General features: G+C 42.8%; 2 protein-coding genes across 2 annotated transcripts in view; one reads left to right on the forward strand and one right to left on the reverse strand.

Moving 5' to 3' along the window:
• CALD1 (caldesmon 1) overlaps window positions 1–6969 on the forward strand; it is a 121119-nt gene extending 114150 nt beyond the window's left edge. Inside the window, exons 11-15 of the mRNA XM_010150082.1 lie at window positions 1539–1676; window positions 2647–2742; window positions 4916–4996; window positions 5323–5356; window positions 6941–6969. Of these exons, the coding sequence (XP_010148384.1) occupies window positions 1539–1676; window positions 2647–2742; window positions 4916–4996; window positions 5323–5356; window positions 6941–6969 (378 nt within the window). The remainder of the gene's footprint in view (window positions 1–1538; window positions 1677–2646; window positions 2743–4915; window positions 4997–5322; window positions 5357–6940) is intronic.
• A 3670-nt stretch (window positions 6970–10639) lies between these two features.
• Window positions 10640–13626, reverse strand: LOC104508445 (aldo-keto reductase family 1 member B10-like; the record flags this gene model as incomplete). The annotated part of the gene is made up of 5 exons (XM_010150083.1): window positions 10640–10682; window positions 11028–11110; window positions 12011–12094; window positions 13188–13269; window positions 13471–13626. Coding segments are annotated over 5 exons (448 nt in total), but the record flags the coding sequence as incomplete, so codon positions are not given.
• Between the last annotated feature and the right edge of the window lie 753 nt (window positions 13627–14379).

Genomic DNA, 14379 nt, shown 5'->3' on the forward strand with positions numbered 1-14379 from the left:
GGTATCCTGGCCTTTATCAGGAACAGTGTGGCCAGCAGAACTAGGGAAGTGATTGTTCTCCTGCACTGGTGAAGCTACACCTTGAATCCTGTGTTCAGTTTTGGGCCCCTCACTCAAGAAAAGCACTGAGGTGCTGGAGTGTGTCCGGGGAAGGGTCTGGAGCACAAGTCCTGTGAGAAGCAGCTGAGAGAACTGGGGGCATTTAGCCTGGAGAAGAGGAGGCTACAGCTACCTGAAAGGAGATTTTAGAGAGGTGGGTTTCAGTGTCTTCTCAGTAACAAGTGATAGGACAAGAGGAAATGACCTCAAGTTGTTCTAGGGGATGGTTAAATCAGGTATAAGGAAAAATGTCTTCACCAAAAGGGTTATAAGGCACTGGAATGGGCTGCTCAGGGAGGTGGCGGAGTCACCGTCCCTGGAGGTGTTGAAGAGATGTGTAGATGTGGTGCTTAGGGACAGGGCTTAGTGCTGAATTTGGCAGTGCTGGGTTAATGGTTGGGCTTGACTATCTTAAAGGTCTTTTCCAACCTAAAGGATTCTATAAACACTGGACCAGCCCCCCCCCCTTGGGCCACCCCCCCCCCCTCCCCCCCCAGCTTATATTAGGTTCTCCCATATTTTCAGTAGAGCTTTGCTAAAGTCCTGAGGTTTTTTGCTACATATAGATATTAAAAAGTGACTACGGCAAGGGGAAGGCAGTATAGCTTAACAGCTATATACAGCTCCCATCTGACCTGAAATGATTCCTTTGCTAAGTTTCTGATTTTTCAAGATTGCCAAATCTGACTTGCTTTGCCACTACAGAGGCAAATCCTCAGCTTGTACAGGTTCTTATTCTCCTCCAATCAGTGTTATGTAAAATGTACAAGAATTTTGCAAAAAAGAAGCAGGAGGAGTTTGGTCCAGTGTTTTTGATAACCATGCAAAAGACTACCAAAAAAACCAAACCAACCAACCAAACAAACAAACAAAAAACCCAAACAAAAAAACCCCAAACAATTCCCCAATCCCCCACTCTTTAAGAAAACACCTCATTGCAAATATATGGTAATTGCTGAAATTTATCTCTAGAATCCAAAGTTGTGAGATTAAATTGTCTGGTACAGAAGGAGCAGAGTCTGATGCTGAATGACAGAGCAACCTTTATCCCCTGCTGCCGCATAAGGATTTCCTTAGGTGTGTCCCTGAAAGAGCCATGCTTCTGGGATGCAGGTGCTAATACTTGGAAGAGGACAAATGAAAGCTCTGGAGCAGTTGTGTGCAGAACTACGGTTTGCCAGGAGCTTTTGAAACTTAACAAAGGCAAAAATCTAAGTGACTACACTTTTCATAGTCGGTCGCATCAAGGATGTAACTGCAAATCAAAAAGGGGGAAGCCTCAGTGGCATCTCTTCACTTTGGTACTTCTTTCCGTCTTTGTATGGTCATTGCTAGAACCTCTTACAGCTGCTGGATTCCCCAGCACTGCTCCAGGGTCAAACTACCCTGCAACTCCAGCTCTTAATGCCAAACACTGACTGGCCTCCATTCTTCTGCAGGGCACAAAGGCTGCGAGACCAGCTAAGCCAGCACCCTCTGACCTTCCCGTTCCAGCCGAGGGTGTCCGTAATATTAAGAGCATGTGGGAGAAAGGGAATGTTTTTTCATCACCGTCTGGGACAGGAACACCAAATAAGGTATGTGTTTAATTTTATATAGCGATTACAAAGAATAATGTTATGGACCTGACCTTGCCATTCATGTTCCTGTGAGTAAGCCTGGCTGTTCCTGGTGACATCACTGGTGAAGAATAGATCTTGAGGTCCTTAGAAACCCACAAAATTGTGTGGCTGCAATACTGAGTATAAAGGAAGAATTTAGTGACATACTGAGTTAGGTTATGAGAGATTCCAGAGCCACATCAGATATCTAAGACAAATATATGTCGGTAGTTCAAGCGGAGTACAAAGAAATTCTTTGTGTTGGGAAAGATTCTTTTGGGGGGCAGAGGAGGATTAAATGTGCAGGATAATCATGGTGTTTTATAGATAATAGAATATAGAAGCATTTGTGAGACCTTTATCTTTTCTATGTAAATGCCTAAGGCAACATTTTATAAATTGATGTGAGTTGATGAGCATTTGTCATAGCCAAAATAATGAGCCATGGATTGCAGGGGGTTATTACAGATAGCCATGAAATTTCAGTAATTTGTTCCAACCTTTTAAAGATTTATTCTAATGATTTAAATTTTAGGCCACTTTACTTCTCTATTATGTACTTTTTTTGAAAAAAAAAATTAGTTTAGCAAAACAAAAATATAGATTTAGACCGGTGTCTCTTCTTCTTTTAGGCTAAAGGTTTTTTCTCCTTGGAATTTGGAGTTATGGAAGAAACAGCAGGTTTATGTGTAACGTTTGTTTCTGGGTTGGCACTGAAGTGCAAATGATTTTGTCAGCCCACATTTGTCATTATTGAAAACAAGAGGGTGGTAGTACTGTGTAGTTCATAGGGACAGTGTCTTCAGAGCACACAGCTAGCTAGCCATAGTCTAAGTGAGGACCTCTATATTAAACTCAAGCTTGGCTTTGTTTTTAAATCCAAACTGTGGAAAACGTAGCAAAAGCTATTCTGAAAGTCTTCTGATTAGAATTCATTATTTTGCAGGAAACTGCTGGACTGAAGGTTGGTGTCTCCAGTCGTATCAATGAGTGGTTAACCAAGACCCCGGAGAGCAACAAATCACCTGCTCCAAAACCTTCTGTAAGTAAACCTGCCACAACTGCCTCTTTGGTAGCTGGGTCCTCTCCTGGGGTAGGGTTGGTGATGGCGCTTCCTCAACTAGCTGATGGTCTTTGGAGGAACCTTCCTGCATGCCCTGTCTTGGAAGCTCACAGAGGCCCTCTGGCTGTCGATTCCTGGGTATCAGAAAAAGGGGGAGATGAAACAGGGCAATTCTTACCTTGAAGCTTAGGGATGTTCTAAAAAAACAGTGCTTAAAGAAGCACTTCTCTGGTGGAGAATTTACTGCCTGTGAGTGGCCTACCATTAATTTAGAAATTATAAAATTATATCCAGCCATAGATCTTGGATGAAACACTTGTGCTCTGGTACTAGCCTTATAATAATAAGTATATTTTTAAACACAGCTGAAATACTTTAATCCTTTAAGAGCCTAAATGTCACTTGTAATGAAGGCCCTTTAGCATGCTCATTACTTCAGCAAGAATCATAGCAGAAAATGCTGTCAAAGTAATGAGCTGGGAGTGTGGGAAGCAGCAGTGTGTATGTGGGAAGGAGCAGAAACAGGTAACTGTGGGGTGTGGAAGGGTAAGGATGAGGAACTGGAGATGTAGGTGTCCATACTGAAGAATGGTGTGGTGTTAATGATTCAACATTGGGATTTTATTAAAGAACCAGTTTCTTCCCATATCCTTGTGCAGCATTTTTCTGCCAGTCCACTTGCCCTTTATAAAAGGAGTAGCCTTACAGACGCTTTCTCAGTTCACACTCCTATTTGTTCTGAAGAGGAACTTGAAATTTGCAGTGTTTTCCCTAACGTCAGTATTTACTGGTAGCTACATGGAGACTGTGTCCATATGGACATGAATATAGAACCAATAAAAGTCATTGTGGTTCCTGTATTTAATCACCAGCACTGAAAACCAAAACAGAATCTGCCTCCAGATTTTGGTCTCTTTCTTTGAAGTTGCATCTTTAGATAATGTAAAACTAATCTTTTGTTTACCTCTCAGCCAACTGTTTCTGTGTATGTCTCCATTTTCCTCTTTCTCAATAGATTGTTCTTTCTTCTTTCAATATCTCTGCTTGAAGGAACTTGCCCTCCTCCTGTTCTTCTCTGGGGGTCTGTTTGCTAAGTTGGTCAGGTAAACTTGTTTATAATTGGCTATGAAGAGTGATATTCACCTGTAATGTGTGATTTTTTTTTTAACAGGATAAATCAAAGGGATACCTAGAATTTCTTACTTAGCAATAACTTTCTACCCCCATCGCATTCCACCAAAATAATTGTTTGAAGCTTTTGTGACCATCAAGTTTCTTGTGGGTTTTGGAAAAATATTCACTTAAAAGTAGAGGGAGCAAAGATCTGTTAATGTTATGTTGAACCTAAATCACAAATCTCAAAAGATTTCAGGATTATGGAAGTGGTTATGTGATAATGTCCACTGCAGGTGGTTTTGTGTGAAGGTCCACTGCAATGCTGCTCTTTTTTTCCTTCCTGTTACTGCTGAACTCACTTTCTGAAGTACAGAGTTGTAAAGTCTTAACTATCAGCAACCCCCTTTGGCTGTAAATTATTATCAATTCTTGGGCATCTTTGTCCGGTGAATAGCTCTTGCAAAAATCACATTTCCATTCATCACTGGGCATTTTTCTATTCCAAGTTAGAAATTCTTTGTGGATGGCAAAACCAAGATTCTGGGTTCTTAAATTTGGATGCTCTTCTGTTGTATTAGAAGCCCTACTCTTTTTTTTTTTTTTTAATTAAATATTTTGATTCTGATCTGAAATAACTGAGACAAGCTACATTTGAATTCCTCCCTAATAGAAATACTATTTCTGGAAAATATTTTTTTTTTTTTTCCTGCAAAAATTGCAATTGTCTTTCTTAAAAACCTGATGGTACCTTAACTTGTCACTGTAGTCTCTAGGATGAATATAATAAGTTATGGCCAGTCTGTGCAATACTAAATAGGTGCAGCAGGATTGGGTTTTTGCCATAAATCATGTATATATATGGAGTGATTATATGAAGTGTCATCTTGAATAGGCAATGCAATATTTACCACTGGTGGATGATCCTCAACTTTTCTTATGAATGAAATTGCATTTAAATTTAAAAAAAAAAAAAATCATTAAGACAAACCTAAACTAATGTTGTTTTCTGTCTTCTGACATTAATTTTAAAATACAGGATTTAAGACCAGGAGACGTATCTGGCAAACGTAATCTCTGGGAGAAGCAGTCAGTTGAAAAGCCAGCTTCTTCTTCTAAGGTAATACCTCAGTGCATTGTTAAAAGGGTAATATCTCTGTGGGAGGCTGTCTAGGGGGAAGGTGCCGTTCGCCTTCATACGGTCAGTCACTTGGAATTAGGCCTCTACATGTCTTTTGTTACTAACCTGCCTTTTTATCCATAAAAGAACAGTACAATGAGGGGCAGAAAGCCATGGGCAGCATGTAACTTGTACATTCCTGTTTGGCAGAGCTGTGTTGTGCATGGAAATCTGTCCTTTGAGTGGAGCTGATTGTTTTTCCTGTTATAAATAGCTGCGTTTGCCCATATTCAACTTTAATAATCGGTTATTACTTTTTCAAACAGGTATCAGCTATTGGGAAAAAATCAGAGACTAATGGTAAGTCATTCTAATATGCACCTGCTTATTAAATAGAAACTTTGCTACATTTTCCCATGGGCATATCTGTATTTTAAAATTCTACAGCTGTTAGTGTTGATGGAAAACAAAACTCTTTTTGCTTTTGCCTTTCAAAAGATTCCCTGCAGTATCATCAAAACATGAATGTCTAATACACCTAAATCATCTTTCTAGGACTAGCCATGCTCCAGCCATGTTTGCAAAGCTTTCTTCAAGTGACACACGTAGCATGTTTGCTGTAGCTGGGGAGTATCATTAAACTGAGGAATGGGATGGTCATTTAACTAATTACAGCATATGCAAGGCATCTGGGAAAGGCTCTTCTAAAGGCTGCAGCAGCAATGGCTATGCCTTTCATTAGCAGAGAGGGGGAACCCAAAACCCAATGCTGTTGCAGCAACATTATTTGAGGGTTTCAGTACTACTGAGAATGAGTTACACATCTGATTTTAAACATTGTCCCTGGGTAATGGTGGAGCCTGACAAAAATTCAGCAGTGTTGATTTTTAAAGATAATTCCTCTGTGGGGCTCATGTGGTCCTCCATACCCGGACTGGACTCGAGTACAAACGCACGCAGCAGCAGCACTGCTGGAGCTGTGCATCGGTGTCTTCTCAAGGCAAAGAGAAAATTACTTCTGTCATTTTGAAACTACTAGTTTGGGAAACACATCCCTGTTGTACAGAAGGAAATCAACAGAATTACCCTCCTAGGTTTTTAAATTTTTATTTCAATCTAAAACTCTTCCAATAAAACCAATTAAAGGTATTATGTGCCTAAGGACCGGCGGGGAAAAATGGAAATTCATTGATCAATTTAATAGCTTTAAGATGACTTGCAACATCCCTTGACTCTTCACTAGGACTGAAATGCTCAAATATGGAAAAACTTCGGGTTTTCTACACATTAATATGTGTACACATTCTTCTTCACACTTGCATGTGAAGCCAGAGCTATGGTATGCCTGTAGAATTAGCAGTGTAAGGTTATGCAAAATCAAATAACCTTCCCCTCCCTCTTAATTTTTAAACCAAGCTGTTAGAAGAGAGGTTTTCAGGCTCACTCAGCGTTAGCACAGCTCGGTTCCCATGGAAGGTGTTAGGGGTCATGCTCATTGCCCCCAGAAGCAACACTGCTGAGCTGCTTCTCTAAAGCTGAGTGAGGTGAGGGCTTCAGCAGCAGGGTTGCAGGAGGAGGCTCTCAGCAGCTGGCTGTCAGTCTGGCCGTGGACTCGGAATGCGTGTTCCGCAGCCGGGCAGCTGCCCACGCACGGCTGGGAGAGGTGAGGCAGGAGAGCACGGTGTGCCGCACCCCTCGCCTTTCTAGGTGGGAAACTCTTGAGCTCTCCTTGAACTGCTTCCCAGGGCTGTCAGAGGTGAGCGAGGTCTTGTGCTGAAATCCTGCCCATCCTTTTGGGTACCGCTCTGAGTGATGTCAGCAGGCGGGCAGAGCAGCATCCAGCCTTCTTACGTGCTCTGTGTTCATCTAGAGCCATGCCCTGTCTATTTTAGATGTGCATTCAGGTTATTTCAAGCCATCTTTAATCTCTCTTTTTCTCAGCAGGTTTGAGACAATTTGAGAAAGAACCGTAGAAGGTTACTAACGACGCTGGACCAATCATTTGGGGAAAAAAAAAAAAGGAAAAAGTGCTAAATTGTTCTTTTTATATTTATGTTTATTTACCAAAATGTCTTTTTGCATTATCCCAGTTAAAACCATGTATATTAGCACTGTATTTAATAATCAGTCTAGACATTCAACATAATAGTACTGCCTTTGCACAAGAGCCTTTATTCCTAAAGAAACCCGTGCTGTGAAGTATATATAGACTCTCCTACTGATAGGCATAACTCACTATGTACCTGAATGGTGATTTCAACTGGCGTAAGAGGTCGACCCAAAATGCGTGTAAAGTGAAGTTGCTTAAGAAGGGTGTGCAGTAAACCTATAAAAACAACGGTTGCTTTTGGAATACAGAAGTCTTTCTTTCTGCACTTTAGACTAAGGCATGGAAGAAATATCTTTAGTTGACAATGTAATATTTTCTGTAAGTTGCCCATGTCATGAAAAATACTGCATCAATAACGTGTTTTAAGGTTTTTTTTGTTTTATACTTTTTTTAAGTATCAATTTTTCCATTCTAGTTTAAGTTAATACCTAAATTTGGATGATTATGTAGCTGACAGCGGTACTGGTATTTCCTTTTGTTGTTAGTGACTAGTAATTGAATGCAATTTAGAATATATACACACATAGCTTTACAAAGTTTAGCCTACAGGCACTACTAATGGTAGAATGCTTTAATACGTGCTAGAGTATTATATTTAGTAATAAACATACATAATTAGCCAATATCACAGCTTAAAAAAATAAAACCAAAATCACACACTTTTCTATAGTAAGATTTCAGAATTGCCATTAGCGGTATGGTGAGATAAGTATTAAAAAAATTTAAATGTCAGTTGCCCAGTAATGGGTAATTAAAAAGAAAGTATAGTTTTTAAAAGAGGAAAAGGTAAGGGTATAGAGGGTCAAAAATAGGTCACTTGTATAAAGCATTGTAGTTTAATTTATATAAAACTACCATAATTAAAAAGTAAAAAACCCTAAACACAGTTGGAGCTTCTTTCAAATGACTGTACACTAAGTCTTGCCATCCATCGGTGCCGTACACCAAGTCCACCCAAAATGCAGTAAACCTCTGTCTTTATAGGGCTTCTTTTTAACTCTCTGTCCCGAGTATCTTATTTGCAGATGTTTTCATTTGTATATAGTAAACACATGGCTCCAAGACGTCAGCTTGGTTTGAATTTACATGCCATATGGTTTAGCATTTACATCCTGCACTGTATGGGTGGCATAAACTGAGCAAGGGAAGTAGCCCCCGAGAACGTCGTTAACAGCTTTGTTATGCATCGGAAGTACCAGCATCTCCCTTTGCACCACTCCCACCTCCTACAGCATCTTACTTCTTCCTAAAGAATAAGGTTATGTTTCAACCCAAAGATGAGCTCCCCTGCTTGGCTGAAACATCTTGTTTGTTTACATATAGAGGTGCACGTAGTTATCTGTAGGGGGTGAAACTGTGCCTGACATTGTCCGTGAGTTGTCATGGGGTTTTTTTTGTTTGGGGGATTTTATAAACACTCCTCAGTCTTTCAAATCCATCCGATAGCTGCAATAAAAATGATTTGTTCAAACAATGTATCCTGAAACTGCATCCACAATAAATGGAATATTTCCATCAGCAGCCCCCTGTTTGTTAATGAGTAGGAATGAGCCAGCTCTGACTGGGATAGGAGTTGTGCTAAGGTGGTGTAAGGTGAGGTATCATTGCAAAGAACCTCAAAGCATGTCTCTCCTGACATACTGTCCTGCAGCAGACAGCCAGGTCGTAAAATCAGCAGCTTTCCCTACGTAGTTGTAAGGTGGGGGGGGGGGGAATCGTGATTGTTGTGCCTATCAGCACAAGGTGGGAGCTGTGCGTTATCCAGGAGACAGCGTGCCCAGCGAGGTGGGTTCTGACCCAGCGGCACAGCCGTCTGCTTCTCTGCTTTGAAAAATGTTTCCTGTGTGACAGCCGTCGTGTTTCTTCCATCTGCCTCGGTGGGATGTGCTTCCAGGCCGGGATCATCGCAGGGACCAAGCCTGGGGAGCCGCTGGCTCTCCTGTTTCCTCCCGTGCCCTTTGTTTTTGCTCTAATGGCAGCACGGCACAGAACCGTGGAAAGAGGTGCCCCAGGCTGCTGCCAGCTACTCTTTCTGAACTACTGGGGGAGAAATAATGAGATGCTGCCTAATTTAACCTGAAAAGAGCTTGGATGCTGGCAAGCGGGCCTGTTCTCCGGCCTCGTACTGCCCAGCTGCGTTACTCCGCAAGCTGTGAAAAGGGACTCTTCCTTGTTGATGTAGGGAAGTTTCTTTTGGCCCTGGTTATTGCCTTTTCTGAGAGCGTGGCAGCGTGCTGGGCGCAGTCAGTTTTACTTCTAGGAAGTGCTGACGTGGTGTGGTCGTGGTTTGTTCCCAGCAGCCGGCACCACCTCTCCCGGCAGAATTAGCCAAATGCCGGTGGCTGAGGCAGCAGCACTACAAGGTTTTTTTTGTTCTCCAATAGCATCCAGAGGTGATGATTTTTCAGACAATGCCAAATTGTCACCTCAGTTTCTGATCATGCTTTCCTGCAGCTCACTCAGCACCCTAGCTAGACTTCCTCATCATCGTGCAGAATGCCAAACCCCAGCCTTTTTCAGCCTGCCTTTGCTTTGGCCCAGCATTATTTACCTGTAAATGCTTTAAAGCAATCGTGAGTCTACTTCAGGGTCTGATTTGGTGTTTTTAAGGAAAAGTTTTACTATGTTTTCCTTAGATGAAGCCAACCCTTGTCCGGATATATTGTTCCGAATGCTGCCAGCAGAGGTGCACAGGTCTAATTCTGTGTTTTGAGACTTCCAGGGCCAGGCAGCCTGGTGGTGCAGGTAGCCCTTACCTCTTGCTGGGTTTATCCTGATGTGTGTAATCACTGCATGTGATGCTGTCTTCAACTTTTCACCACTAATCACACAAGAGTCCAGTTTCAAGGTGTTTGGAGGGAGGGTTACAGAAGTAATAGGTACAACTCAGTTTTTTGGGTTCTAGCTAGATGCATAAGCCGCGAAGTAGTCTCTGTGTATTGCTCTTGTACAGGAATTATAGAAGCTCATTTTGATCTGTATTAAAATTTAAAAAAACCCCAGACCGCAGGCCTGTTGTTACAACTAATTGTATGAGCCAATACAAGCACTCCACTGCTGAAGTTTCTTTGTTATTCAAACTTTATTCATATACAATTTTCAATCATTAGAGAGATTTGCACTCTAAAAATCACAACTATGTAAAAAGCAAAGTAATCAAAGAATACATTCCTTGACAGCCACTCGTGAGCCAGTATGACTGACTACACTGGAAATAACATTAAAAAAATCATGTAAGTAACCAGAGTTTTTTGTTAAACATGTCTTTAATTAAGGACGACAAGGAAAAAAGGAAATGAAGAGACGTTGCCTTTTTACTATTAATCAAAACCAGATTTCTGCTAACCATCTTTACAGAAGACTCAGCTCTGTTGGTGCATCCTTATACCAACTAGTGGTCTCCTCCTAACAAGGAGGACAGGTAACTGATCTCAATGATCATCAAGTACAGAAGAATAAACCAAGACCAAGCTTCAGAGTACATCTTCTAATCTGGAAGGAGTTACACAGAGGTCTCGCAGAAACCACTGGCATTAATATTCTGCCTTGAATGGGTAGTCCTTGTGATTGACAGCTCTGAGAAGAGAAAGAACCGATTATTTAAGCATGGTAGAAAGTAGCTTCAGAAGCATTTTCCTACTGCAGTCTCCCTCCCCCACTGCCAATAGGTTCAAGTTTTGCTGCTGTCATTATTTTGACCATTCTGGCGAACAAGCACATGCAACACCAAGTTGTGAAGTCAGTGTCTGGAATGAATCTCCCTCCTGGGGTCTGTTCCAGGAGATGTCTCGTTCCCTGGGGTCCAGGGCTTAAGATAGGAGCTCTCTCTGGTTTTGGTCATGTATGTTTTCAAGATGGTGGGGAAGGAAAACACAGATAGAGAAAGGCCTAGTGGATAGTAAGGATAATAAGGGAACATACGGGAGCACTGGAACTGCCCTCCAGTTCCTGTTAAAGCTGAGGATGCTGTCCATCTCCTTTTTAGACAATTCAAAGTCAAACACCTAGCAGGGAAAAAAACAGAAAGACATTTTTTTACTTAGGTTAATGAGTATTTAGCTACTAGGTGTGCTTCGTGTAGTTATGCCTTGAGGTAGGAACATACCGCACCCACACTAAGCATAGTTAAGAAATCCTTTTATTTCTCAGCCAAATACCAGTTCATCCGTGAAGTAATCAAACTACTAGTCCTTTTCCCTCTGAGTGCTGTTCACAGCAACGTCTTGCAGCTCTGGGTGGCTGAACGCAAACATCGCTGCCGTCTGTCTTGTAACGCACAGACAGAAAACTTAGGGTGCTAAGGATGGATTACTCGATGTGTCCCAAATACTGGAACTGGCAATAAATATTTCTGCTACAGCAGAGCACTACTGGGTACACAGTACACAACTGATAATAGTTGCCTTACAGTTAATAATTTAAGAATTCTTGCTAGTGGCTCATAGGAGAAATAAGCCCAAAATGTAGCTGCATGAATTGAAAGTAACACAGAGATGCCATCTAAGACGCCAGGCCTCATGAGCAACCATCCAGCTGAACCCCTCTTCCAAAGGGAAGCGGTCTCGGAGCGAGACGTGAATCATAACGGGTCTGGCGTTTACAATTCGTTCCCTTATACCCCACAGAGAGGCTCAGTAACCATTTCCCAGAGGGCAAGTCCAACACTGAGCTTCCCTTTCCAAGACAGCAGAGCTTGGACTGCCCCGGTGTAACCCATTTCTCTCCTGGCAGGTACAAAATGCTTCTCCCCAGAGAAGCGGTGTGGATGGTTAGGTAGCACTGAGCCCCAGTCTTTCCATCTCCGCGCTCCTCTAATGCCTCTTAGGTGCTGCTTGGAAGCGCAGAGGAGGTGCAAGCATGTAACCTGCGTAAAAAGGGGGCAACAGGACCAATGGAAACTTCACCTTCATGTTTTCCTCAATACGCTGTGGTTTGTCAGACTTCGGAATGACAATCACGTCTCTTTGGACAAGAAACCGGATCAGAACCTAGGAAAGGGCAAGGAGGAGCATGAAGACAGGGGTACCAAGAAATCTGTTCAAATGCATTTTGTGTCCTCTTACCTTTTTTTTTTTTTTTTTTTTTTAAATGCACAAACCAATTTCTCTTTCTACAACCTTGTTCCCTCTTTGGAAGGCTGCACCAGCCTGCACAGAGGAGTTTGATGTGCCAGCATTTCCTTGCACTCTGACAAACAACAATTGCTTCTGGCCTACATTGTTTCTACATCCCATCTCTTCCAGGGTTTATTTTGTTTTCATTCAGGGTAGGAGGGCAGTGGGGAGAAGAATGATGCTGCTTTTGGCTTGTGTTATATAGGTGCTCCGTCCAAGTGAGCACAGTGACGCTGCAGACTGTTTTGGGCTCACAGGTAAGTACCTCACCTAAGTTAAGCTTTTTAAAATCCTTAAAAGGAAAAACATATTTACAGGCTTTAAAAGTTTCCCCCTTGAAAGAGGATTGCTGCGTACAATTTATGGTCCTGCTCTGCCTCACTCAGAATATGACTGTGGTGGAGTGCTTGTGAACGTGTGGGCTGGTTTGAAGTGCAGTTTCTGCACGCTCTGGGCGAGAACTCATTCACGTGACCAGCAACTAATAGAGGAAAAATTTCATTTTGAATAATCAAGCAGCTTTCAATGATTCTTTTGTGAACAGGAACAAACAGGGAGCAATCAAATAGGTCTGCAAATTACAGGGCTTCTCTGACAAATAACAGCTAACAACGAGAGAAAGGAGTAAGAAGTTGGTTTGGTGATTTGTAAGTTAACCTGAGAAAAGGCGTTCTCGGGGAGGAAGCACTTCCCTCTGGGAGCAGAAGAAATCTCCCAGGAATGGGAACACCCGAGGTAAGCCTGTACCACTGCTCATCAGCCCTTCCCAAAACTCAGCACTCCAGACCTTGTAGAAAATAGTTGATAATTGCTATGAATGCTAGTAAGAACTGGGGCAGTATGAGTGAAGTGCAGTTCAGCCCCAACATACTATATCTCTAGGGAAGGCAGGATCTGCTAAGACTGGCCATCAGCCTGTAAAAACGTCTGAGGAGGAGAAATAGTTTTCCCTGAGAACCCCACTCACCTGGGCAGGGGTTTTATGATGTCTAACTGCAATCTCTTTAATCTTGGGATCATCCAGCAGCACGGGTTCCCCTGGCTTGGCCCTATTAAAAACACAAGCCAGGACATCGATGGTAGAAAGTTATTAGCTTCCCTGCAGGAAGCCTGGCATTGTGTGTGAAATAATCTGCAAGGAAGCAACAACACTTTTCTCGTCATACCTGCATTATGTGCATCATTTGCCCCAAAGATTCAAGCTGCAAATGCATTTTTGTGTGTACAGAAAGGCTGCAGTGCTGCCTTACCACGGGCGGTTGGGAGAGCCAAGGGGGCTGTACGCCGTCACAGCAATCCCTTTGGATTGACAGTACTTGATCAGCTTTTCCTGGGTCAGGTACGGATGGCATTCAATCTGCAAGGACAGAAACGCGGTGGTTGATACACAGGCAGACTGTGCCAGGCTCCGGAGCACAACATTTTAACTCCTCTCGGATCACAGATAGTGTGAAGACTCCCAGTATCATGATTAAAATCTATCTCATAAAAGTGTTTTCATGTCACAGCAGTATCTGGAGACCTGGTACCGAGAGCAGGGCTTCCCCCTGCATATTACACCAAGATGGTGAGAAACAGATGAGTGAAAGCACAATCTGTGTCAGGAACTGGGGAAATGAGTCTTCCTGGACTATGGGAGAGAATTGCACCGTCAGAGGGTCAACTCGGAACACCTGAAATCTAGTGCCTGCTCTGAGTCACTCAACCTCTTCTCAAGGAGCCTCCCCATTTCCTGAAGAAGCCTGGGGAGATAAGCTTCCCTAGGTCAGCTCAGATCACGTTTGCTACCAGCCATTCGCTCAAGACAACCTTTAACTGGGAACAAAAGGAGCCGGTGCGGGATGCTGCTCGACCTCCCACAAGCCATAGGGTGACCACAGGGCTCTGCCTGCACTGCATGACGTGGCACCACGCACATACCTGGCTGTTTCCAAACGCTATCGCTTTGCCACCAGGCACGGTGACGTGAAACCCACGTGCAGCAGTTTATTCAGACCTGGGCTGGATGTAACGGCAGCGGGCAGCTCAGGCACACCCGTGGAGAAGCAAACCGGTGTCAAAGCCTGAAGTTCTTTAAACTGTCAAAGTTGGTGCAGCTTTTGATGTGGAGTTAACTGGGGATGGATCTTCCCAGATCATCGGTGACGAGTGGCGTTCCT

The sequence above is a fragment of the Eurypyga helias genome, unplaced genomic scaffold (genome assembly GCF_000690775.1).
Source record: "Eurypyga helias isolate BGI_N326 unplaced genomic scaffold, ASM69077v1 scaffold4984, whole genome shotgun sequence".
In the NCBI taxonomy this organism is placed as follows: Eukaryota; Metazoa; Chordata; class Aves; order Eurypygiformes; family Eurypygidae; genus Eurypyga; species Eurypyga helias.